Source organism: Serinus canaria, chromosome 2, assembly GCF_022539315.1.
Source record: "Serinus canaria isolate serCan28SL12 chromosome 2, serCan2020, whole genome shotgun sequence".
Taxonomy (NCBI): domain Eukaryota; kingdom Metazoa; phylum Chordata; class Aves; order Passeriformes; family Fringillidae; genus Serinus; species Serinus canaria.
In genome coordinates, this window is record NC_066315.1 from 123,617,827 (window position 1) to 123,645,734 (window position 27,908).

The following is a 27,908-nucleotide window of genomic DNA, read 5'->3' on the forward strand; positions in this document are numbered from 1 at the left end:
ATTCATTTTCATGCAGTTTTTGGTAAAAATAGGATTCAGACCAAGGCTGAGTAAGTGCAGGAAATCTCAGAGATAAGAAATATCTCATTCTAGCAGTATTTTATCCTTCTACTTGACAAGGCATTAAATCTTTGTTTTTTTCTACAATGCAAAAAAGAAGACAGGTGTTTTGTCCATAGATTTATTTCACCAGGAAGGTTTATACAGTTCTGCATAAAGGCCATTGTATGCATAGCCTGAAGTACAAAGCTCCCTTTGAAAACTCCAGCACAAAGACACTGCATATTGACAACATTAAACAACAATGTGGGTGGTACAGGGCAAAAAAAAAAAATTAAAACAAAACAATATTCTTTCGATTGGAAAAGCATAATAAAACAAGGCACTTTCAGTAAATAAGTGAAGAACAGAAAAATGCTGTATCAAAGATTCCATAGAACTGAGGCAGAGCACTGTAACAAAATTCTGCAGTAATGAACAAGTAAAATACAAAAAGGCACTACATAATCCTCTCCCTGCAACTCCCATTTCTCAACCAATTAGCCAACTGAACTTGGCACAATGGAGTCTTAATTATAAAGTGCATCTCCTGTCTTAATACATTTTGAAAAATAGGCTATACAACATAGGTACCAACATCCCCATGTGTACAATATATTGAAACAAAAATACACTGCGACTAGATTCAATCTAGTTATGAACTGTGCAGGAAAAAAATATGGCTTCTTTACAAGTCTTTCAACAGCCTCCATATAATCTGGAATATTTTTAAACAAACATAAATGCATTAGCAAGGTGGTAAGAGGTAGTGTTCTGAGTAAAAGGCAAATTTACAGATTTTGTTGCTACGTGTTACATGTATATACCAAAGGTATCCCAGATTTTTAAAGCAGCATTACTGAACAAAAAGTATTACAGCATGCTATCTTGGGATGAAAATACACAGTGTTTTGGGGGTCTCAGATCAGTTCTTTCAGCAAAAATGACCATTTTACAATGTCCAACTATGATCCCATTGTGTAATTACTTTGCTCTTGGCACTGGAAGTTTTCCTATTGCATTGCATAAAACTTCCAGAGAAACTTTCTTCAACTTTAGAATTTAAAACCAGCACATTCTCCATTCCTATACACAAATGAGTCCATTTTTACTTCAGCAAGCATTATTTTATGGCTATAAGAAAACACAAATACCAAACAGATGAACACATCAAATGTGCCACAACAGTGGTAATATATGACATATGAATGAGATGTGTTCCGTGATTTAATGTGAAACTTTTTTCATTCTGCTAGGAAAGTCAGCCAAATTGTGTATATACACTATCTAAACTTTAGCTGATTTTAGCCCTTATTAGACTTCAATATATTAAATATATAAAGGCTAGATAAAAACTGAAATCAAAGCAGCACTGGATATATTTCTTACATTAATAATTTGTAAGGATTTATGTAAACATTTGATATGTGCATTCTTGCTCTTTGCTGTGAATTCTTCACAGCTCCTCTATGATCCTACCCACAGATACACCCTTAACTGAACCTTTCCCAGGTAACAGCTGCTGCTGCTCAGCTATTCTTCATCCGTGGTATAGGCTACTTCAGCAACTTCAATTTCTGGGACAGAATTTCCAGCCAAAGAGCCACTCCAGCATGGCTCATGGTTCTCTTTGTCTGAGCTGCAAAGACAGATCAATAAATGGAAACTGGTATGATTTTCTACAGCCATTTTAGGGAGACAGTCCACAAAACATTGACAAAGCTTTTTTAACTTATTGCTTATTCCAGATCTAAAATTATCTATCCTGAGGGCCTTTATGCAGCAGAGAGGTGCAGTAAAATGCTGAATTTCTCAGCTGTGTACAATTAATACAAGACTAAACATTTCAAAACACATACTTTCAGAGTAACTAAAATACAAGTAAAATAATAGTATTTACCAGCTGTCCTCACCCAGGGTACCCTGGTCTGCTTCTACTGCAGAAGACTCCACCTCACCACTGCACTCACTTTCTTCTCCTGACATTTGACGAGTCATTTTTCCTAAAGATAAATCCCTACAACAGATAAGAACAGAGTACCACCAATCCATACAGCAAACATTTGTCACTGAAGAACTGTTTGTTTCATTTTAACCCTGGCAGATTCTGAAAAAAAGATTGGAAGTAACCTTTCAATCTCACTTCTGCATGCCCCATTTCTTTGACTAGTGCAGAGATGGGAGGGCTTGCACTGGATAGCTAGTTAAACTGTTTATTTACTCCAGCTGCTTATTCCTAAACTAAATTCCGTCCTCTAAATTTCTGAGCCACCAAGATGATTAGAGGGATGGAGCACCTTTCCTGTGAGGAAAGGCTCAGAGAATTTGCACTGTTCAGCCTGGAAAAGAGAAGGCTTTAGGGTGACCTAATTGCAGCCTTCCAGTACCTGAAGGGAACCTAAAAGAAAGATGCAGAGAGACTTTTTACAAGAGCCAGTAGTGACAGGATTGTTCCCCAGGAGAGCATGGCTCCAAACTGAAAGAAGGTAGGTTTAGATTGGATATTAGGCAAAAGAATCTTTATTGTGATGGTGCTGAGGCACTGGAATGGGTTGCCCAGAGAAGTTGTGGATGCCCCATCCCTTGAAGTGCTCAAGGCCAGGCTGGATGGAGCTCTGAGCAACCAGGTCTAGTGGAAGGTGTCCTTGGTCATGGCAGGGGGTTGGATATTAGATGATCTTTCAGGTCCCTTCCAACCCAGGCCATTTCATCATTCTCTGGTTTCATGACAATTTAGTAACTTCACAAAACTCAAGTCCCAGAGAAATGTGTATGACTTAAGGTAAAAAATTACATTACGACTAAGCCACACACATCTTGCCTAAACAGCAGAAGGATTATAACCCCAAAATATAGTACAAAAAAAAGACAGAAGGATGACAAGAAGATTTCTTCAACAGTTCTCCAATTTCTCACTGTAACTTTACAAAACCACACACTAAGTTTTAAAGCAATACATTTTTCCATTAGTGATAAAGACAATTTTTTTCTTAATGGCAACACAAGATAATGGTCCAGCTAGCTTAGTTACAAATGGGAATATGGTCACGTAGATTAACCAAAGAAATCCTTTTTTCCAAACCACTTCTCTATGTGGAAAACATACATCAATTAAGCACTGAATTGGAAACAAAAGCTTGTGATCCACTTTGTGTTTAAAGTGATCCTACTGTATTTCTTTCCCTTTTAAAATTGCTCCAACTACTGTTGTTATTTTTTTATTTTAATGCATGCATTTTACGTAAAGCCTTAACAGCATTCTGTAACATGACTACCAGCCTATGTTTGAGCCAAATCCAGCAATAATATAATAATAATAATCCTGCAGGTCTCAGGACTTGTCCACCTGTCCCCTTCTGCCTCACATCCATTGTAGGTACCTGGCCTTTAGAGCATGTAGGCATAGGATGCTAAATTCTTGCTGGGCCATCAAATAAAAATTCTACTTCAACAAGGCCAAAGACAGACACATTTCTTTTGGGTTCAATTACTATCAGAAAAGCTGAAGTTCTTTACTGAAAAAAACTTGTGATCTTGTTTATTTTTCCAGCCAGAAGCCACAGAAGTTATTTTTCCTCAAGATTTCAGACACTATGTGGCTGACTTTCACTAATTTTATATGTCTGGGAAACTAGCAGTGTGTTTGAGTATTTAAAAAAATGTAATCTATCTTCAGGGAAAACACTAAAATATCAAGTCCCTTTTTGCTATTCATGCCTTTTTATTCTCTGTCACACAGAATTTCCTATCATGTTTCAGCCAAATTCAAGTTACTTAACTTTTCCTGACTATTTCACTATTTAAGGCAGCAGCATGTCATAACTTTCTTATCAAACAGGGAAAGTATCTTCCAAATGTAATTACTTGTCTTCAGGAGTAAGCAACAAAGTGAATATGGTATTCTGATCAGAATTTTCAGTCAGCCACAATAATTGCATTTAAAGTCTTTTCCAAAGGTAATTCACTAGAACATTTTAAGGTGTGATTTATTAGTCAACCTGGTTATGCTGGACTCAGCAACCCATTCAGTATTAAAAGAAAAGTTATTTTAATTTTTTTTTTTTTTTAATTTCTTCATTGCCTCTGGTCTGACACACATGCAGAGGGAATGTTTTTTCATCTGATCTCATATTAGAGAGAGATTCTTTACTGTGAGGGTGGGAGGCACTGGAACAGGTTGCCCAGAGAAGTGACTGCTCTGTCCCTGAAAGTGTTAAAGGCTAGGCTGGGTGGAGCCTTGAACTACCTGGTCTAGAAAAAACTGGATGATCCTTAAGGTTCCTAAATAATTCTATGATTCTATGAAGTTCTAATGGGACCATAGGAATTCACTCTTTTTCTATGGAAATGCTGCAATACTGACTCAGCAGCTCTAATGGGACACGGGATAGCACAACATCAGTTCCTCAGCTCCTGCTACAGAATTTAGCAGACAGGTATTGTTTTTCCTTGGTTTTAAGTGGACAACCTCCCATGCTATTTAAATGGTACCTGCACCATCTCATTCCAAGCAATTCAGAACAAAATTAAACTATTACAGATATATAACTGCTTGATCACTATGCTCTGTCAAAGCTTTGAGTACAGACAGAATTTTATAAATCAAAGCAATTTTCCCACTCATCTCTAGCAGGGCATTTCAAATTTCCAACACTTCAAAAGCAGAACAAAATCTTGCTCTATCTTTACAGGACTTAAAGGATTAGGAAATAATCACAGTTACTTTAGAGGGAAAAGATAGGACAAGCTTCTCAGACATTTGCACTAAATAGCTTTTAACCAGCATATGAGAAAAAGCTTACTGAAAATATTGCTTTGTATGTGGTTATGTAGGAAAACGGTTTACAAGATACAGCTAAAGCTGGTGCTTGTGAGTAGACAGAGAAAATGCTTTCATGGAGATAACGTTCTAAAACCCTTAAAATTTCTACATACCTAATTCTTCTTTCAACAGCATCTATGTGAAGTTGCTTTTCAGTTAGTAATTTCTTCAGTGATTCAACCTCCCTTTGTTTTTCAAGCAGCTCTTTTTGTAGGCGATAATTTGTTTCCTCCAGAGTTTCACAGAAAGCCTAAAAGACAAATTGAAGTACATCTTCAATTTAACTTCACTGGACTGTCTTTATTGACTTTTCTCTTAGAAATATCAACCTGTAACAGTATTATAGCTGCTTGTCTTCAGATTGATTACCTTAAAAAGCTAAGTAAATAAAAAAAAATTCTTATCTTAACAATGCTGCTGTGCTTTGAATGATGAATTTATTATGCTAAACTGCAATGCAAATACTTTAATCATATCATGTGGGAGAATGGATTGTTAGAGAATGGAGATGGTGCTGTGGGAAACCTTTCCCTGATGAGCTGCAGCTGTACTAATTACCAAAGAGTGGAAGCAGCCTTGCCCTTAATAGGTGGCAGCTGTGTCCAATAGAGATGTGTGTTATAAAAGAGCGGGTTGGCTGGCTATGGAGAGAGGAAGGAGTTAGTGTTGCTCTCTGTGGGAATTCACAGAGAAAAGGTATGAGTTTTACTGTAGGGTAAAAAAGTGCTGATGCTTGCCTCCATTTTTGGTGTCAGTCGTGTGACCACCATCAATATTGTTTGTTTGTCTCACAACAAGAGAGACCTCAGAAGAGTAGTTCCTGATTTTAAACCTTTTTTGCCTATATGGAACATAAACTGAACTCCCTGCTTCCTTTTCTCATCATAGGTTTTGTTTCCACATGACTTGGAAATCAGTTTCAAAGTATCTATATATTCCCATGATGTGAGGAATATTTGGATTAAGTACTTATTCTTTCCTTACCCAGGATAAAGACAAAGCTGTACAGTTCTGTACCAAACCCCTGCTACAAATATGAAATCATGACAATCAGAAGACCAGTTAAAAAAAATTTTGGAAAAGAGTAATAGGATGCTGTGAACACTAACTACTCAGGCATGACAAATATGCTGGGCTCCTCTGCTGAGCATGGCATGCCTGTATCACACACCCTGATGGATCTGTCAGTGAGCAATCACAAAACCCAACATGCAGAGCCCGTGCCCAATGCAACATCCTCGGAATGCAGGAAGTGACAGAAGAGCTGGCACAGAGCCTCCTCATCTATTACTGGAAAGCACAACTCTTTCAATAGTAATGTGCAATTCTGATTTAATAATTTAGATGTGCTCTATAAATAAGAGCCCCACGTGGGAGGCTTTCTTGGCTTGATATTACCTGCAACTAACCACCAACTCAGAGTCTGCTGAATATAAACATTTTATACAAGTTTAGTTAAGAACAATGCTGTTAAGATACTGTTTGTCCTGAAGTTTTAAAACAGACTACAAACATCAAGAATATACTGTCCTTTGCTTTAACTGAAGCAGACTCATGATCTCTAAAATGTTAAGTTTTCCTGTAATTATACAATACAAACAAATGAGGAGTTTTCAATTCAATAACCCTGTTTTTTCCATGGAATTTTAGTTTATTTTATTGACTCAGATTGTAAATTTATCTTTGTTGACAGGCACTTGACGACCAGTCATGAATTAAGTAATAGCTTTATTCATGTCTACTAGAGCCAAGAGCATGTGTCATGCAACTCACTCTTGACACAGCATTTACAGTGATTGCTTTAGCTATCACTGAGGTTAAGCAGTCATCCCATTTCAGCCAAGCCAATTAACTAAATTTTTCTGCTCTTGGTAAAAATATTCAAGGTTGCTGATACCCTAACTGAAAATTTGACATTTCCTTAAGAATATAATTAAGTTTATTATTTCAACCTTTAGATGTATGCACATGGAAATTTTCCTATACACAAAACAGATAAAAATATTGCACAAGTGTTGAAAACTGTTCCATTGTTCTGAGAACAGAATAAAGCCTTTGTGAAAATTCATCTCTATCTGCAATCTGGGTATGAGCTTCCCAAGCAAACACAGGCACTGTTTGAACCTGGGTAAGAAAACATCAATATATTCTGAAGGATGCTGCAACAGCAGAAAAGTGAACCAAAGCTGAGAAAGGGAACAGTGTGTAATGAGCTGTCTTGCTCTTTAGAGAGCTGGACACCTGGAGTCTGGGACAGTTTTAATACCCAGGTTGGACTAATTTTTCCTGAATTTCTGAAAGGACAACCAGGAGACAGCTTTGCTTCCTTCTTCAGATCATGAAACAGAGATGGCTGGGAAAAGAACTGTGGAAACAACTACCAAGGATACAACAAAAACCAAAAAAAAGATTTAGTGAATATTTTGCCTACTCTCTGCCATTACATTTCTTGGCCTAATCATCTTCTAATGGAGCAGGTACCTGTATCTCTGTCCTGGAAAAGATAAATGTGTTTTGGCAAGTCCTTGGGATAACAGAATAGACATAAACCAAACAGAAGATATCCATATTTTCTATTATCAGGAAAACAGAAGATTTTTTTCTGCAATGCTTTGGATGGTAATAAAAAGGCAAAATAGAAGCAAGCCTTGATTTATCTGTAAAAATGAACTCCAGGAATAAGTACATGAACCTCAGTGCTTTTCCTGTATAAGGCAGTTCAGGGAAAGAAAAAAAAAAAAAAATCAACGAACGGTAAGGGATGGATATAGATGTTTTTAGTATGCAGAAGTTTAGGATTTCTCTTAACAATCAGAAGCAAGACTAAAAGCAAGAGCACAAGCATGGATTTCAGGCTGAGCAGACTTCAAATCTCTTCAGAAAGCTGCTTGGAAGAAAGAATTCATGGGAAAACACCGTGGAGGAAAGAGCAGTCCAGGAGAGCTAGTTGATATTTAAGGATCACCACCTGCAGGGTCAGTAAGTACAGCTTAACAAGCTAAGATTGCAGGTGGCCTGTGTAGATGAGCAAGAGTCTCCTGAGCTGAAACATAAAAAGCAGTTCTACTAAGGGTGAAAGCATGGAGAGATGACACAGGAGGAATGTAAGGCTGCTGTCTAATTTTACAGGGATAGGATTATGAAAGTGAAGAACAACCTGGAGCTGAATCTGGCAAGGCATGTGAAAAGAAACAAAAAAAAAAGGATTCTACAAGTACATCATCAACAAAATAAAGATGGGAAACCATGGACTTGTTGTGTTGATTGGAAAAAACAGCCTTGAGTAATTCCTTCCCTGCAGCCAGAAGGAAGGCCAAGACAAACTCACCTGCAGCAGGGGAAGACCGGATCAGGGAGCACTTAAACAAACTGGATATACTAATGTCCACAAGACCTGAGAGGCTGCACCTTTTTGCTGTGCTGGTGGTCAGCTACTGGAGCAGGATGGACAGAAAGGCTGTGAAGTCTCCTCTGCAGAACATTAAAAACCTGACTGGACGTGGACCTGAGCAACCTGCAGTAGCTGACCTTACCTGAGCCAGGAAGACTGGAATAGATGATCTCAAGAAGCCCCTTCCAACCTCAGGCACTCTATAAATAAGGTGTGGTATCTCTTGGAGAATGTTATGACAGCTATCTCAAGAACTTCACAGAAATGGGTAATAGCTAAAACTACAGCAGCACAGCTGTTTTAATGGTTTGATTAAATTCCAGTGGAAGAATAACACAGCAGAATAACCACAGCATGCATGACTGAAATTTCAATGAAGAAGGCACTTAAATTTTTTAAATTATTTGATCAAATAATTATGGTAATTAAAAAAAATCATCAGCTTAAATATCAGTGATTAAAAGGGATTGTATGGAAATCAAATATGAGCTTTTGACACAAAAAACCATACCAAATCTTTCACATGCACATAATAATGTAACAAGAACCAAGGCAATCCTACTTACATGCAAAACCAACTGACAAATACAAATTTATTCGAATGAGCATCATTTAACATTCATAATTTCTGCAAGACTAACAATATATGTACAATTTGAAAACAGTTGTTCTATAAAGTAAGAAAACTAAGATACTCTGCTCTAGACAACCTTGATACTGCTCTGAGTGTCAGTAAAATTTATTTCTAAGAAAAAAGACAAACACACAGTAAGTATTTGTTCAGTGTGCTCATATGCATGTTGAAAGGCTGCTGGTTTACAACACTACTTGACACTTCTTAGTTTTCTGCAAGAACACTATTTTTGGTTGTGAGAATTAATCCTTTAACTGCATTCATTACAAGAGAAGGCATCCCTTCCCATGACAGGGGTGTTGGAAGTAGGTGATCTTTAAGGTTCCTTCCAACCCAAACTATTCCATGATTCTATGATTCTGTGATTTTATAGCAAGAAACATTTCTCTGCAAGACCTGAGCTCTAAGCACTATAACAATGTGCTGAATATAAACTTATAAAATCTCTCCTTATATTTAGTAGGTGCCTTATATAAGTAATTACTTTAAAAAACAAACTTCATCCATGGCTCAGAAAAGGCAAAAAAGAAGATATATTTTTTGGGACAGGGATGAAGTAGAGCAGTCAAAGATGATCTGTGTGCACCATTTATCATTTATCAGACTTTGCCCATTCTAGAAACACATCATTTTGTGAAAGAACAGAAGCAGAAGCGTTTCATTCTGCATCATTACACAGATTTTACAATCTAACAACAATTGCCTTTTGCATTATGTTTCTATCCTACTACTTAGCACTTACCCTGCTTTCTTCTAGACTGTCAAAAGGACCCGGAGGATCATCCAGACAAAGAAATTCTCTCACTGCAAGGCTTTACCAAATAAAATAGAGTGAATTACTGGAAGTACAAAACCAACAACAACACTTAAAAATGATCACAAAATGGAGGTATTTATTTAAGTGACACAAAATTTACATCCTCAAATATACTCCCAAGTATTCACAACAATTAACAAATCAATGGTTAACAAACTATTAAGTCTCACTTGTATGTATTGACCAGGGACAGTATTTAGAATGTAACTTATGAGGATGAATAAGCAGTTTTAGAACATGATTTTTCAAGATTTTTAAAAACTTTCATTGGATTTGTTGCTACATGACAATTGGCAAGTTTATCACTTTGGTACTGAAGAGGTTTGAAAAATTCTCCTGGAGAAAAATAAGTATTATAAGATTAGTATTATGTAATGCACGACAAGTATGCTGTTAAAATCCATATGCAGATCCCTTCAGGCAGTATCAGGGGATTTAAACTTGAACACTGAAACATGTTCACCTGTCTCCATTTTGCTAAGAACATAATCCATTGACACATACACATTATATAATTTATATATATATATAAATATATATATATAAAAGTGTGTATTTTTATATAAATAAGTTATAAAATAATAGAAGACAATGCATGGATCTACTACATAGCCATCTCTAAATACACATTTCAAACTAAAGCATTCCATTTGGACTTGTGTATCAATTGCCATCCCCCTCTGTGTGTTGTTTTGCAAAGGCCAGAAGAAAGAAGTAGGTGTAATCCTGTGGGTTACTACAGAGTATTTTAAGCATCTGTCTCATTCTGTCTTCCAAATTTAGATTACTTTTCACTGAACTCCTGATCATCTCCAAACATGTTCCCTTCAGCTACCTTTTTAAGACTGTCCTGCTCAGCTGAATTCATTCTTCAAAGAATCTCAAACCAGAACACTATTCATGATTAATTAGCAAGTAGTAACTTAGGAGCAATGCTGTGCTTGCTTTCACTACTATAAATCTTTAAATCATCTCCTACAATGAGTGCACAAAAATGAAAAATGGGAATATAAACTTAATTTCCAGTCTCTTCTTCCCACCTGGGCCTCATGGAAAAAGTGAGGACAAAAGACAGTAATTTTCTGTTTTCCACTCATTCTCTGCATTTGAGGTTTTCACAAAGCACAAACACAAGGAAGGAAACTTTCATCCAGCTACCATCCTAATCAACCAGCTTCAGGTGTGGCAAGCAAAATAAGGAGAAATTTCTTCAAACACTACTCATTCATTATGCTATCACTTTCAGTTTTAAAAATACTCTAAAGAACACTGGTCTAAAATACACTGAACATTTACTTTGTTGTTTCTTTACCTAAAATAGGCACCTGATGGCATGAACATTTATTCCCAGCCTAGCTTTGCTCTGAGGGTCTGCTCTGACCCTGCTCTCCTCTCCAGGTGTTACACCTCTTCCTTTCACTTAATTAATGGAAGATTGTGCCTTTAAAGTACCACAGGGATCTCTTCTGTCCTGTGACAGAGCTTGCTGTACACACGTGCTGGCTGGGATCCCTCTCTAAGGAGGAGCAGTGCCAGCACCAGGGGCACTGCAGCACATGGGATCCCTGACTCCAAGCTGACCAAGTTCCTCCCTTCCAGGCTTCTTACACAGTGTGGAGACAGGACAGCTCTGTCATCTATATAAAGCCAGATTCTGTTTAGCAGGTTAAACTTCTTTCACCCTCTTCAACAGATGTATGAAATTTTCCTGACCACGATTTAACTCTGTGGGTGGATTTCAATTTGATCTTTCACTGAATCTTCAATACAACATAAAACAAGAGAAGAAGTCTACAAAACAAAATCCAAAAAATTTAGCCACCAGCATATATTATCCTCCATTTTATCTTTAAAATAGTTTGTGAATCTAGTTTTATTAAAAATAGGTATACCAAATGAGGTCTCCTATCCCTGAAGGGCAAATTTCTCACTGCCAATACAGTACATAAAGAGAAATAAAACAGACTTCTCTACAAAGAAAAAAGGCTTTTTTGGTTAAGGTCTGACTCAAGCAGTTTGACTTAACCTGCAAAACAGGAGAAGTAAATGGTGAGTTTTAAAGGAGAAAACAGGATGAAATTCTCACCACTGCTCATGTGAGGTACAAGTATTAATTCCCATTAATAGTAAATTTATTCTCTGGTAGGTGGGTAAATACATTAGATGGTCAAATCTGTCCCTCATTCTAATCACTTCTTAAGGAATTCAGACCTTCCACAGATCCAAACATTAGAACCATATCAATAGGTTACAAAATTTATTTAAAAATTTTGTCTTCATGCAGAGCCCTACACAGATAAAAGTTCTCAAAGTCATATTTCAGTTGACCATCTCTTCATTAGCCAAAAGTCAAACTGATTTCACAAACATTTTAATTCCTTTTTGTATGTGATAACCAACAGAGTCTAAAAGTTTGAGTTTGGAATTTTTTGCCTTAAACTATGACAAACACTGTTTTGTCCAATATGGTCCATCACTGAGATACAAATAAGCCAGCTGAAATGCTGAACTAGCTGCAACAATATGAAGCATAAAGACTTCAGTTCTATTTAAGCAAGTCCATTCCATTCACTAGTGTGTCTCCAGCAGCATAACAAAAGTTACATTTAGGGAGGAGATTGATTCTTTTTAGCACACCTATTATTATGTAATTTAATTATTAGGAAATTTTTAAACTTCTCAGCTGCATACCTCACCCATATAATCATATTTAATAGCTACTTACACAGAAACTCATTAAGTTGAGCCCCATTTCTTTTTAAAACCATTTAAGCTTTGTCTCTGACATCTCACAACAAAGCTTTGCTACTCAGCATGACATGCTCCAGGATGACTATGAATCATCAAAATACTAAAAATCCTTACTCATCTTCCCTCTCCCCTTTGATGATTTCACACACCCTGTTTGCTCACCTAACGCAACAGACTAAAGAGAAATCTTCTTGCAGGGAAGTTTTTCTGCAGCTTCATCTGTTCTTGCTTGCTTTCTCTGTATGTCTACCTCCTTTGAGATGGAATGCTGTGTTTTAGCACTGAACTGTGTGAAAGTATAGTTCAGATTTCCAGAGCAATAGCTTCTTTTTCCCCTTTTAAGTTCCTCTAATGATTTCAATGAAACTTTTTGACTATTGCTGAGTACTGAACTGATTCAGAAATCTAGTGGTATCATTACCAATAGTTATTTTCCAAGTTGCAAAACCAGCTGAGTTCACAAATCTGTATGCGTGTACTTACTGTCACTTTCTACTTCAAGACACAAAAATTGATATAAGTCACTCAGTACCTCAGGATCCTTCTACAATAGTTTGTGATCTCATTGTTCATTCCATTCTCCAGATAATTTCAACATGTCCTGAACGTCAGGGTCCACAACTGTGATCTAACATTCCACTGATACCACTCCTAAATTACCATCAATCCTTTCCCCCTTGTCTTTTAACTATTTTATACAAGCCCTGTCATAACTACTTGTTTGTCTCTACAGAAGACATTAAGACATTATACCATTTTTATTTATCTGTTTACCACTTTGGTGTTTTTGTTTTTGGTTTTTTTTTTTTTTTTTTTTTACTACAAGCAGTACCAAAGTCAGACTGATGTACAAATCCGTATTTTCCAGACTCAGCAGTTGATTACCTTATAAAAACATGTCAACTGTATTAACACCCCTTCTACTAAAAAGCAAAGTAGCTATGAGCACTATATGGTCTCACAGTCCCACACCATAGCTTGGCAATTTTAAAATTTTGTTCCTTTAAAAGTCTTGAGGGAATTAGGTTTGCTTTAGAACATTTTTTACTCCTTGTTTTGAATGAAGTTTCAGATGATGACAGGTTCTCACACTCATTCCTCAAAGAATCTCTAGTACAGCAGCCTTAACACCTTTTTTAATTCTGACGCTGGCAAAGGTTTTAAAACTAACTGCTTTGCCTCTAGCAAGTTGCTTACTTAAATTCTCTTCTGGTTCGTAATAAAATTATTGTACAGTTCATTTGTGAGAATTACATTCTATTAATTTTCTTGCTTTGGAAGAATCTCCCACTTTGTACAAAAAAAAGATACTGTTGAAAGAAATCTTGGCCCTTGGCTGGTTTAAACACATTATGTTTTTTAAACTATTAAGACTTTCTTGATTTGTGGTTTACATTTAATTATGCACAGGAATCTGCAAATTCCTTTCACATCATGTTAATAAGAGAAACTGCAGTTTAATACACATTTTAAGAACTAATTGCCTAATAGTGTAGATACTCTCCATTATGAAAGCATAACACACCTAGTTTAAATAAACAATATTATCAATTCTGCGTTAAACACAGAAATTAATGTTTTAGGAATAAACATGGGATTATTCTAACATTTTAAATATTACAGTTTTTAGTTATCCCTGTACAAAAGACTGCAGTTCCACTTTTTTAATGCTAAGATGGGACTAAATTAAAAGGAGACTGAATAATTCACATAATGACCAAATGCACAGCATGGATGTTACTAAAATCCCTTATCACACTGCCTGAAGGTACACTGCTGGAGTCTAAGAGTTTTATAAGAGGAATATGGACATAAAAAAAGCCACAAATGAACAAGCAAAGGTTCATCACCTACCAGTTAGCAATATCTTTGTGAGCTACTAGGTTCTGGAGGAATGCCTGCAACCCCAGCTGTCGATCTTCCAAGAAGTCAGGATTGTAATTATCCTTGAACCAGCGCTTTGGTGGAAGGGCCAACCGAAAGCCTGGAAACATATCTTTTAGCTGAAAGTGAAATTAAAGACAGAAAAATTAAAAATCTGAGAAAAATACTAATTTTGCACAGGCACTAACATTACTCAGATTTTTAAGACATTTCTGATTTCTGTTAAAGTTCAAGCACAAGATAAGTCTCAACTATAAGGAAAATCCAAATTACAAGTTAAATTGCAGACAAAGTTCTGTCTCTTGCTGTCTTATGCAAGAGAGTGCTTTGTATTTTTCCTCAAATTTAACACATAAAAATAGAAATGAAAACTTTGCTTTGTTATTTAATGTCTGAGTCTGCTATTTAAAGCCCTTGAGTCTGTAAACTTAAGAAAACTGAAAACAAAAAGTATCAAAAGAATAATAATTTCCGTGGTATCTCTTCTAAAGTACTCAGGGATAATAACTACTACATATACATATATATATATAGAATAAAACCCCATTACAGTCTGCAACTTGTCTTTCTTGGGGGGGCTAGAAGAATAAATTACAATTTCAACACACGCATGAGATATTTCTTGTAAAGAGTAGCTCTTTGTACATCCAAAATAACAAAATTTCAATATGCAAGTATGGCTCAACCATGCAAAACTGCATTTCTGAGTTACTTAAACAGCAGGGATAGTTGACATCAGAAATACCCAGATTTTTTCTTTGAGTTCAGAAATAAAATGCACAAGTGAATGAAAGCATAAAATTATACAGCAATGAACCTCTCCAAGAGGGCCAATTATTCTTCTGATATGCCTGATAATAAAAAAAACTTTGAAAAATTGTTTTTTGTGAAAGTGTTAAAGTTATGCTTGACAAAGAAAAATCCGGGAGAGGATTTACAACCAACGTGAAAAAGCAAATAGGTTTTATAAAATTTGATATCTCAGATGCCACAAGAATTGTTTCATCATTTTTTTCCGAATACAGGATCTAGCCAGCTTCTGTCAGAGATGTTCTGTGTACACTGATTATATTAATATGAATGTTGCAGTGCTAGAAAATTCTAACGGACAGCTCTTTCACCAGATGAAGTTTTAGAAAATTTAGAACAGATACTGCACTTCAAATAGAATCTCTCTACACACTCTGAAGGAAGAACCATATTAACGGATCACCTTTGGTTATGTAACTATTGTTTCACAGCATGAGATGCTTTTTAAACATCACAAATATTGTTTATTCAAATAGTCCATGATAAATCCTGGTTCCTTATTTACAGAATGGTTTATTGTCAAAGCCTTGCTCTTTATTTCGGAATTTAATTATTTAACTATGTTTTCCTGTCACTGAATTTCATCTTGATATTAGACCCTTCTTTATATCTTTGATATTTGGTTCTCCAAAATTCCTTCATCTCTTACCAAGTTATCATTAATACCATATATAAAAGAATGTATCTGAATAGGACAGAACTCAGAGAACATAACAAAATGAGTTCCTGTTAGGTGTACAGAAGACTGCAGATCACCATTGCTGGGAAATGGTTCAACCACACAGATTTCTGCTTAATGGTACTTTTACTTGTCTGGTCACATGGATCATGGAATTTAATTCTAAGGACAGAATACACCTACCCAAAGGTTACTCCTTTCGTGGATGAAGAAGGTAATACCCAACTGCTGTCAGTAGATTAATTTTTAACAGCACAGTCCTGGGGCATTCTTTCTTGAGCACTCCTCAGACACAGCAGGAAAGCCCATGGGTCAGACAACTTATTCTGGCCATGACTGCTTGCTTGGATCTAGCACCCTTCCTGTTCCTTCCTACATCACCATGTGACACATTACATGTCACATGAGTCACAGTCTTGGGGAGAAATTGTGAACTTCTTGGTTCTTCATTATGTATTTTCAAGCTATTATTATGTTACTATTTTTAATTCTTGAATATTTCCTGAATGGTGGTATGTTTAACCTCCTAGGGCCAACACTTCTGTATTATAAGAAGTATAATGTCTTACAGACCAAAGACTAGATGCATACTGAAAGGTGAAAAAGCTTCAGACAGCGACACAAATTTGAATTAACTAGAGGTTTTTCCTTTAAACAAAAATACTAATACCTAGAAATAATGGTAAAAGGCAAATATTTTTGCCAAACATTTGATGGCAAAGACTAAGGGCTCCATGTGTAAAATTTAAATATTTATTATAACAGATATTTTAGCATTTTGATTTTTCAAACCACTGACAACCACATTAAATCAATGGAAGTAAGCCAGTTCTTGACCTATACCTGACATAGCTGTTCAAAATGCAAATTGATTTAGGACTTGACTTCCAAAATCTGAGTTGAAATACCACGATCATTGTATCAAAAGAAGTCAGGCTTTAGCCAATATCAAAACATTCCTTAATGTAAGATAGACTATATTAAGACAGGAATTTTTTCATAAAGAAATCTCTGAACTAATTCACATTTAGCAATTTAGTTTTAGACACTGCTGGTGTTTCAAAGGTAGCCTAGGAGATATTCAAATAGGACAAACCAAGACCACAGAAATTTTTAAGTTCAAGTCAATTTTCAAAATTTCAGCTGAATTTAGCTATTAGTTGATTAGGCACACTAATCCAAAGTGATAACCTGTACAAAAAAACCCTCACAATGGGTAAAGAAATAAGGTTCATGTTGAAACATGAATAAACATTTTAGCAGAAAGCATGTTAAACTGGCAATGAAAAGTGCAATTGTTTCTCTACTTTTGATAGCTGAACACTATTTACCAATCATAAAAACCTGCACTTTTCAGACAAACATTTTTTCCTTTCAAGTATTCTAAAAGTATTACGCTGTTGACCCAGAATTCCTATTCATCTGGTGTTTCCTCCATCTTTAAGTATCTGATATAGTGTTTCAGTATTAACTTTGAATACACTGAAAACAACTGAAGACTGACCAACATACAAAAAACATATTTATGTTCATGACACTTCAGTTTTATGATGAACAAATCCAGAGCTTGTTACAGAGAAATGAACTAAATAAATACTAGACCATTCCTGCAAGAGAATACAAGCCTCTAATTCCATGCAGGGGATAAACAGGAATAAGTATAAAGTTTGAAGCACATTAACAGCTTCAGATTTAAGTCAGCTGTTTGATGTATCTTTGAAAAAATGAGGAATCATATATTTACAGGCATTAATACAGTATGTGTTTTATATCCATTAAAATCAGAAAAAAATACAAGATGTGACAAAAATATAAGACATGAAAGAAGTGAAGTAAGATAGCTGAGAATTTACCAGTTTGTAATTCCCACCTTGTCATTAAGCCTGGAGAAATCTGTGTACCGTCTGAAAACTACCCAGCTTTCCTCTGGACTTCTTTTCACCAGTATTTTGTATACCTGTGTAGAAAGACAGAAATATCAGAAAAACGTGCAAAACTTCACACTGCATTGTCTGGAAGGCTGAAATGATCCTCTATTTCTTAATGAAACAAAACCCATAAATAGAAAAAAATCTTAATTAGAGTAAAAGAAATATAAATAACAATAACAATACCAGTACAAAGAGTTTAAATTAATTTCAGAATTTAAGGAATGAGTTCCTGTAATTCCTAAATACATATAACTATTTCTGTCTGTAAGAATGAATGTATTGCCCAGCAGACAAAAAAGGCTTGGCTATCAAAAAAGTAAGGAAGTGTGTTACTGTGATCTGCTTTACCCTTTGCTAAATTACAGTTTTACTCATCGATCCTGGAGGCCTCTCTGTTGTTAAGATGACTGTTAATCATCAGGTACTGTGTGTGATATGGTTTCAAAATGTCTCATCTGACTTGTTTCACAAGGAGAAACGATGCAAAATAAAATTACATCCTCCATTGCATTTGTCTTAGACATTAGGTTTTGTCTTCCCAGGCAAATATGATTTCACTAGAAAACTGCACCAGAATGAGGATACCATCACTGAATGACTGAAGTAATGGATACTTTGAATCAGATTTAGCAAGACAACAGCACAGCAGTACCATACTCCTATTTAAAAGCAAACAGATAAAGAAACAAAGCAATGATGATAATGATGATGATAATAATACTACAGTTACTTTTCAAGAGGATTAATATTCCAATGCCTGAACACAATGACTCTAACAACACAAGTTTAACTTGACAACATTAAACAGTGTCTAATGTCGTAACCTTACTCTCTCCAATGTAGGGAAAGACAGGTTCTGCAATTGTACTGGGTTATTTTTCCCAGTCTGTATGTAAAAAATATAACAAAAAAAAAGAAAAAGATAATTTTAGAGTCATTATGATAAACAATCCCTCATTGAACCAAAGTCTATTTAAAACACAGCAGGTTGTCTCAGGTGACAAGTTTGTTTTTCTTACTGCAGTCCCAACATGTGATAACCCCAGTGCTAGCCAACTTCTGTACAGGTCTGAGACGGTTTCTAGCAATTTTGTATTCCATAATATATTAAGTTCCAGATAATTACAGAAACTACTGATAACTATGGTGAAAATCAAAAGCAATTTTTCAGCAAGTACTTCTCTTATCTATGTTTTAAACACAATTTCACTTTCAAGACACATCATCTGTGGAAGTCATGGATCATGACAGAGGAAAAAGCTATTAGCTTTTAAAATTCAAGCTGCAGGACATGCTTACAAAACCAGCATTAAAATATAATTTCTCTGCCTTATCCAAAATGCTTATCCAAATATTTTATAACTTTACTGTCATACCAAAAGCATAAGCAGTTTTCATAAATAAAATTAATAAATAAATGTAAAATTATGAAGACTCTGCTAGTACACAGTAAAACACAGAACAAGAAACTTTGGAATATGCACACAAATTTACTTGCTAATCAGTATTCTATTCTTGTATTCTACTCTCAGTTCTGCAAAAGAATTGTTTTAACATGTAACAAGAAAAAAAGGAATAATTGCCAAGTGAACATTAGATAACTTAAAAAAAAAAAAAGTTCACCTATTACAGTGAACTTAACTGTAGCAGGGAGTGCAATCAACTTGTGATTAATGGCCTCAAAATTATGGGCAACCTGAAACAAACATGTTTGGTTTTCCTATCAAAGTTAAAAAAAAAGTGGTTGGGTATTTTTTGGCTTTTCTTTAAGGTTTGCAATTAATGACTAAGAACTAGAATATTACAAAAAAACCTCTCAGTTTCTTCATACAAGATCTTGGGTAAAAATCACAAATTAATTCAGCAAATTCATTTTATTCCACTCAATCATGAATTGCTTTATTCTATAAAGAAAAAATCATCAATGAAAATACACCCATACATTGCCACATTCTCTGGCTGACTCAGCATCTCAATATCATTTATACTTGGCTAAAAAAAAAAAAAAAAGAAAAAGAAAAAAAGTGCTAACTGAACATTCCAGGACTTTGAATTCACTTAAGACTAAATGTTTACAAGGAGATATTTTTCAGCCTAGGTCTTCTCTCCCATAAGCTGCAGCAACCGTGTTCTCTAACATGCACTAACATTTAACTCTAACATGCACTAACATTTAACTTAACTCCTGAAGCCTGGACCAACAGTAAAAAAAGAATTCAGCAAGTGAGTCTCCTCTCTTTTACAAGTGATTTAATTTGCTTTTCACTGTCATCAGCAGTCTTCTAAATGTCACTGATTTAGCACTGCAAAAGCAACTCAAATTCTTAGGACTAATTACTTGCTGACTTTAATGCATAAGAGCAAACTGCATGCAGAACATGCAACTGAAAACAGTTAATTGTGTGGTCTCAGAAACCAACTCAACAATAGAAGTGAAATCAGGAAGAGCAAAAATGCATCCAAGCATTTTACAATGGAAGAATGTTTCACTTGTACCGTGTCCTGGCCTTCCACATACAATAATGAGAAAAAGTTGTCATTGTTAATACAGAAGAACACCTTACAGGCACACTGGATTATGTCTTGGCAATGTCTTCAAGAAAGACAAGAAAGGCAACAAGCTGGGGAAAGGTCTAGAGGCTAAGTCATGTGAGGAGTGTCTGAGGGAGCTGGGTACATTTATCCTGGAGAAAAGGAGGCTCCCTACAACCACCTGAAAGGAGTCTGTAGCCAGGTGGGGGTCAGTCTCTTTTCCCAGACAACCAGTGACAGGACAAAAGGAAATGGCTTCAAGCTGCACCAGGGGAGCTTCAGGTTGAACATCAGGAAGAATTCCTTCTTGGAAAAGGTGGTTAAACATTGCAATGAGCAGCCCAGGGAGGTGGTGGAGTCACCGTCCCCGGAGGTGCTCAAGAAATGAGTGGATGTGGCACTTTGTGCCATCATCTGGTTGTCAAGGTGATGGTCAAAGGATGGACTCCATCTTAGAGGTCTTTCCCAACCTAAATGATTCTCTGATATTTGCAGACTAATCCTTGTACATATAACAATATCAACTGTTGTTGTAGTTTTGAAGGTTATTATTTGAAACAATTTTTCTAATCTACCTATTAAAAAAAATTCTGCTCTTCTCTTATGCTAACATGCACAAAGATGTTAAAAGCTGAAAATCTCAGGAAAAGACAGGGTATCATTCTCAAATAATTAAAAAGCATCATTACTTGACTTTTTGTAAAAAGATCTTGATTTCATTAGTATTTTAACTGTTATAAAGATTCTGAACTTCTCTAATCTAAAAGAAAACAGAAGGAAAAAAAAATGCTGTTCTGTTTCCTTCTCATTACCTATTTTTGATTATCACCATTCATCTTAAGTAATACAATTAATAATTAGTAACAAACAGCCATCAGTCCCACAAGCACTGCTGTATTATCTCAAAGAAATATTTCAACAACATGCACAAAAACAAATGTGGAAGTACATCAATATATTTATAGCATGCAAAAAAAAAAAAAAAAGAACTGCCAGCTACAGTGCACTTTGAGAAAAATCAATACAAACCAGTTAGGCTGCTGTTCTGGCACAAGATATGGCATAAGCGACTTCTCAGTCTGTTTGCAGAACAGATTTCCCCTTACTAGACACTGAACTGGGCAAAAAAGTGAAACCAACATGTTTGCACTTTAGCAGAAATGTTGTCAGTTACTCATAAGTACAAAGGGTTAACATCAAGGTTTCTTATCATTCATGTCAAATAGAAGACTGAATTTTCCTTAAGAAGTTTAACTACACAGAACTTACACAAGTTCAATATCACAAGGAATTGTAGCTGCAAAGAATTCCTGACTTTTCCAGCAGAAATTGATACATGAAACAGAATTAATTCCTTCTATTCCACATACACAATGACAGGAAAGACTGCTTTCTAGTCCCAGTTTTCCCACCTGTATAACAAGAATGGTATTTTCCTGTCAGGAAGTACTTTGAAGCTAAAATGGTAACATCCCTGAACTGCAGGATTAATTCCTGAAAGACAATGCAAAGCACATTCAGTTGCTATCTTGTCATTACAGGATCAACTATACTATGCCCAAAACTTACAGTGAATTTTGCCCTTTCCTCCATCACCTCATAGCCCAGAATAGTAGGTGTGGATGGTCGATCTTCCCAGGTCCTGGAATCTTCATTCTGCTCAATTTCTTCTACAGGCTGAGTACTGTATTCTATGGATGTATCCAGACCTGAAAATTTAGTCCTAACAAGGGGACTGCTACATGCAGATGATGTGGAACCAATCTGGTCAGGCACGCTCATCTTTTTAAAACTATCAACTGTAGAGTCCTCCAGCTGTCCTTTTGAGGAGCTTGAACTCGTTGAAATGCTCCCGAAGGAAGAACTTCTTTGGTTTCTGTTTGTAAAGCTGGATGATGAACTTCCAATAGGAATAGGAACAGGAACATATGGTGTTGCCATCCTTCATGAAAACAAGCCCTCAGTTTTTGGTCAAGGAATTTAAGCTTCATTTGCTGAATAAACCATGTTTGCTCTTGTTTTCAGGAACAGTACCTGCAGTTAATGACAGAAAATATTGCTGTCAATTTTAAGTCAAAGCAACAGAGCTTTGGGAAAAAATCTGTATTAGGTCTGAGATGGTACATCACAGTATTGATGGTAAAACATTTTCAGAAAGAATCTGGCTCATATAAAATGGTGCTTTTAGGTTATATCTCAACCATTTGACAGACAGCTTTACAAGAGTTCTGTCTTCCACAGCTATTAAAATTAAAATGGCAAAGCGGTAAAGCAAGATTACAAAGGAGAAAAATCCTTTCGTCCTTTAAGAATTAAGTGTTATTTGGTTTTACCCAAAGAGTCAGCCATTTTTCTGGTATATAAGAAGTAGTTTCAGTGACTGTTTCATCTAAACAGTACAGAAGGTTTTCTCAGAATTGGTTCTGTAAGACATCCACTGCAGACTATGCGAGCCAAACACACAGGCAGCAATATACATGACATGAATCAAAAGAAATGACAGTAAACAACTTAGGTGAAAACATATTCACATATTACACATTCACTGAAGTATAATGGATCTTTTTTCAATGCAAAATATTTTTTCCAAACAACTCTGTTGTATATATTGCTGCAGACATTTGTCACAATGTAAAATGTGCACATTTTCTGGAGTCTGAATTGAAGCAATTAAGTTTTACAAGCATGCACATCAAAAGAAGGGTTGTTACAGCAGGTAGTTTTCCATTTCAGAAGATTAAAATGGAAAAAAAAAAGTGTGGAGGAAAAAAAGAAATAAAAAATTTAGTATTTTTTCTTCAACAAAAGCATTTCAAATGCTTTTTCAAAATGCTTTTTCTTTTCTGTGCATGTGTATACATTTCTGGAAAAAAAGGCAAAATAAAATTAAGACAGCACTATCAAACTGCCAAAAAAGCACCATCTCCTCATTTTAACAAAGCACCCAAAGAAGAGCTCTTACAAGATGCAAATTAAATGCCACCTCTTTGGATTAACAGGATTTGAGCCATGATCCATTTACCCAGGAATAAACTAATCAACCAGGAGGCTGCAGGAAGCTGTGAAATGGGAAACCGCCAACCTGATTCACATCAGACAATCAATCATCTACTGCAGTAAAACCAAATGAGATTCCTAATTGTAAGTATGAAGTGATGCTTTCCCTGTCTTGCTCTAAATTAATCCTAGAGCACAGGAATAAAGACATAAGTTTTAAATTAATCAGCATGAGGAAGACTGAAAAATTCTCTGGAACAAATTCCTTGAGTAAAGGAAAAAACAAACTTAGTCATTCTTTCAGATACATCAGGAAGTCTTCACACACTGTCTGTCAGAAAACTCAGTTAACTTGACCAGGAGAACAATTTCAAACTGGCAGTCATTTCTTGGGAATATCTCTGCTGCACTGTGGAAGGAGGCTGGACACTCAGCAGCACCTGAGGGAGTTGAGCTCAGTATCATAAACCCCTGCTGACTCACTCAGCTGGTCAGGGATGGGATTTGAAGTATCCAGCAGCTTCTGTTGCAGCACCATCCCGTGCTTGGCTGTGGGAGTGAAGCCACGTGTCAGACATCTGACCTGCTTCAGCCTCACTCTGTGTGAGAGAAGCAAGTCACACCTGTCTGCGAGACACGCTGTTCTCCTGGAGCTACACCAGATCTAAATCCCTTTTTTCACCCACATCTCAGTAAGAAAATCTAATTTCTGCCTTGAACAATAAGCTCTGAAATAATTTTTCTTTTTTGCAAAGTGTGAAGCATTGTCTGATAAATTTTCTCTAGCAATATTCTCTGAACAATATCTAAATGAAACACTAAAAAAGGTAACTACTTTTCACTTGCCACGTCAGTGACTCTTCCATACTACCAACACAAGGAACTGAGAGCATGCCTTTAAATGATGTCCCACCCAGCTATGTTATTGGGAGGTATCAGATTAAATTCCTGTTAAAGGAAGAACCTAAGTGAATCTAGACTGAAAAAAAAACCAAAAAAAAAAAACCCAACAATCTATATGTAAAAAGTGATTATCCTCTGTTGCATGACTGTGAACCTGGAGTGGAAAATAAACTCACATTTCAGAGGCTATCTATTGAAGCTAACCTAGGAATTCATAAAATTTTAAGATGCAAACAAACCTTGTGCTGTTCATCACTTCATGAAAAGAACGAAATCAAACCTAAAACCCCACAATGACATTTTCACCAGTTACAATAGTTGTGAACAGTCTTTCCTAGAAGAACTTCTTCCTTTAAAGTGAAATGCCAGTCAAGAACTTACTATCTTGAGCTTGTTTACTTACTACACATTACTCTTAACAGCACACGATTTCTGAGCAGCTGCACCAATTTGGCAAGCAAGAGAGCTCCACAGAGAACACCCTGAGGACAAAGCCCTTGGTGTTGAGGGGCCAACACCTGCACTGCTTCAGCAGCTTCCATTTCAGACCAGCTCTAACTCGGTACCACTGCCTGGATACTTATTAGCAGCTGTTCTACACTAAGCCTGCTCTCAGGGTACATTTTCTGGTTTAGTCTCCTTTGTACTCTGCAAGGCCACCCCAAATTGCGAGTCGATGAGTATAAAGGTGATTATGATCCTGTTTTCTTCTGAAGGCCATTCTTGACTCAATCTGACACATTAAACATGCCCACAGACAAATAAAAGGGGCTGATGCTACCTGTGTCACAAAGATTCCTCTAACTTTAAAAAGTAACAGGGAAGTATTATCTGAGTAACAGAAATGTCAGGTCAAGTGAGCAAATAGCACACGGCTTCACTTAACTTGAATTTTTTTTGTAAAAAAAGTTGAAAGAAATATACAAAAATATGACCAGAATCAAAAACACATATTTTCTTAAATACATATATCCACCTTCAACTGTAGAAGTATCACAGTTCCCTAGTATGTAAAGCATTTACAACAGGATTCAAAATCAAATCGATCTGCACTTTATGAAGGCTACTAAATATTAGAAAAAAATACAATGCTCAAACAAGGGTCACAACCCTAGGAATCCAGCCTTATCTACTAATATAGTTTACTGCCAATTCACGCAAGAGAAGAAACTGAGAATAATTTCATTAGGAAAAAAAAAATCCTTTTAGACAAACCACGTCACTCCCTACTTACCTAGACGCAGCAAGGAGCGTTTGTGTGCTCAGTTTACTCCCACCCAGCTGCACAGAACCGGCAAAATCATTGCAGCACACCAACTTTAAGAACAAACTGCTCATGATACCTATGAGATACCCCAGACACTGCACCTTCTTGTCTAGCTATTTACTTGACTTTCTGCAAGAAATTTGCTTCCTGTTCAGGACCTGTATGTTGTTTAGTTTGATTCCCAGGTGTGAGTTAAGAACGAAAAGAGAAGGAAGAGAATATTTGCTGGAAGCGCTGAACTGCAAGATCTGAAACAGGATAGGACAGTCCCGGGAATCCGGCCGTCACATGCTTCAAGAGCAGCATGACACCAACTTATCCTGGTGTTTACAGCAGCCAACTCCCTTTCTGCGGGAGAGGCAAATAGGCTGTAATAAAACCACTTAAAAAGGGTTTGCCTGCAGCTTGCAGCTATCGCAGTTCCAAACCTTTTTAAACTAATGGCTTGTATATTCAGTGAGAAAGATGTAAGCCACACGATTCCAGGATAATAGATTAGAAACAAAACAATCCATACTTGACAGTTGTAATTGGATTTAGAAGACTTTTAGCTATGAAATACTATTTGTGATCTGGTTACATATATTCTATCTCTGTTTGGGCAACGCACACAAGCTGATCTCTGATATTTAGGGTTTAAGCGCTACTGAGAAAAGTCAGCTAGAGAACAAGTGGAATATATAAAGAAACAACTCTCAAACCTAGGTTTCATGATTTTTTTAAATAATCATTTTGTACCGACCTCAGCCAAGTTACCTAACAACATTTTTACCTGCTTATGGACTCAAAATTGGGGGGGGGGGTGGGTGGCTGGCTATTTTCCACCCTCACGCACAGAGGAGTAATTGCTGCCCCAAAGAGTCTGTTATGGGACCGGAAACAGCTGCGGGTACCTCGCACGCCAAACGCGCGTCAGGGAGCGCCGCTTCCGACGGTTCTGAACCCGAGCAGACCCAAACCAGACCGGCCGCCACCGCCGGGGCAGCGCCCGGCCCAGCCGCCGAGGGGCCGCGCTCAGGGAGCGCCGCCGCTTTACGTAACTCCAGGGGCGGCCCCGAGCCCGTGACACCGGCAAGGCCCGGGGAACCCTCCCAGTACCTCCGCACGGCTGCGGGGACCGGCCGAAGAAACACCTGGAGGCGCGGCGAGGCCCCGCCCCGAGGAACGGGGGGTTCCGCACCCGCCGAACCGCCCGAGCGGGACCGGACCCCGCGGTGCCACCGCCGGCCGCCGCCTCCCCACAGGTGCGCGGGAGCTGCGACAGCTGCGCGGAGGCCGTTCTCGTCCGGCGCGGGACGGGCAGCGGCGAGGTTCCACTCTCCCAGCCTTCCCCGCACGGGCTGCCCACTACCTCCGTCTCTCCCTGCTCGCTCCCCTAACTCCCGGCGCTGGCGCTCCCGCCGCGCACACGGCGGCCCCGCTCACCTGCTCCCGCCGGGCGCCCCGCTCCGCCGCGCCACCGCCGGGCCCGCCCCGCGCGGGGGGCGGAGCAGGGGGCGCGGCCTGCTTTGAGCGGCTGGAGGGGCGGGGCCGCGCAGGGACTACAAAGACCGGCGTGCCCCGCCAGCTAACGCGAGTTTCGCTTTCCGGTTTGTGGGCGCGGGGCATTGTGGGGCTTTTAGTTCTGTGTGCCGCGGTGTGGCCCTGCGGGGTGCGGCCGCCCCCTGAGGGTGGCTGCTCCGCTGCGCAGGGAGGGAAGGCGCGCCCGGGCTGGGTGTTTCCGCATTCCCGGGTCCTGGGCGTAGGAAAGCCCCCGGCCTCTACCAAAGGCCACAGGAAAGGCAAAGCTTCTGCGGGCTCTTAATGTAGTTTCACCTAGCTCTGCCATAAAGCCCCGCTGAACCGCGAGTTGTGTGCGCAGGGCAGCGCTACAGGAGTGGTTGTGGAGCGCCATGAGAAATTTCACCGATCAAAGGGATCTGGGAATTTCCTGGGCGATGGGAGGTGGAAAGCACCGTTTGTAAATAGTGGTGGGAATAAATCAGTACCTCGCTATCTCACAGTGACTTAGGGTACGTTAGCAGCAGTGTGATGCTGTGGAGAAGACGAACACAGCACAATTTTTGTTAAAAAGTACTCTTCGTACGTTTTACATTCTCTATACATAATTTAAGAATGCAATATCTGCTCCCCGAGATCTCTCCCGTGTTCATGGCTCTGGAAAAAACTGCACCTCTGGTTTGTGCTGCACAACTCCTCTGCTTGTTTATCATAAACTCGGCACCCTTTGCATGGCAGGGGCTCACAAATGGGAGTAGAGCAGAAAGGGGATCCGGGCCGTGCCTGCAAGCACGGCAGGCCTGGGGCATTGCCCGTGTCAGCAAATACTGCCCTGGGGGCTCATGTTACCATCAGAGCGTGATTCTTTCGTTGGGATTGTATTCTTAGCATATTCGGGATTTTTTTTTTTTCCTGTGCTTAGTGGTGGTTTCTATTTATTTATTTTTTTTC

General features: G+C 37.8%; 1 protein-coding gene across 7 annotated transcripts; it reads right to left on the reverse strand.

Moving 5' to 3' along the window:
- Positions 1 to 165: 165 nt before the first annotated feature.
- On the reverse strand, positions 166 to 26,951 carry SNX16 (sorting nexin 16). Of its 7 annotated transcripts, none has more exons than XM_050971076.1 (8): positions 26,883 to 26,951; positions 21,860 to 22,324; positions 17,698 to 17,784; positions 14,309 to 14,457; positions 9,629 to 9,698; positions 4,975 to 5,111; positions 1,940 to 2,056; positions 166 to 1,678 (listed from the first exon to the last, which is right to left on the reverse strand). In XM_050971076.1, exons 2-8 carry the CDS (start codon positions 22,229 to 22,231, stop codon positions 1,573 to 1,575), a joined length of 1,038 nt encoding a protein of 345 aa, XP_050827033.1. In that variant the 5' UTR covers positions 22,232 to 22,324; positions 26,883 to 26,951; the 3' UTR covers positions 166 to 1,572. The 7 variants fall into 7 exon arrangements, with proteins under 7 accessions (XP_050827033.1, XP_030089413.2, XP_018766982.2 ...); XM_030233553.2 differs by having other exon boundaries at positions 26,809 to 26,892; XM_018911437.3 differs by lacking the exon at positions 26,883 to 26,951 and adding an exon at positions 26,351 to 26,789.
- Between the last annotated feature and the right edge of the window lie 957 nt (positions 26,952 to 27,908).

Coding starts and splice junctions, on each gene's coding strand:
- SNX16 (XM_050971076.1), bottom strand. CDS start 22,231: ATGGCAACACCATATGTTCCTGTTCCTATTCCTATTGGAAGTTCATCA. Junction 14,458..17,697: donor TCTCCAGGCTTAATGACAAG/GTGGGAATTACA, acceptor TTTCACTTTCAG/CTAAAAGATATGTTTCCAGG. Junction 2,057..4,974: donor GCTGTTGAAAGAAGAATTAG/GTATGTAGAAAT, acceptor TATCTGTTGTAG/GGATTTATCTTTAGGAAAAA.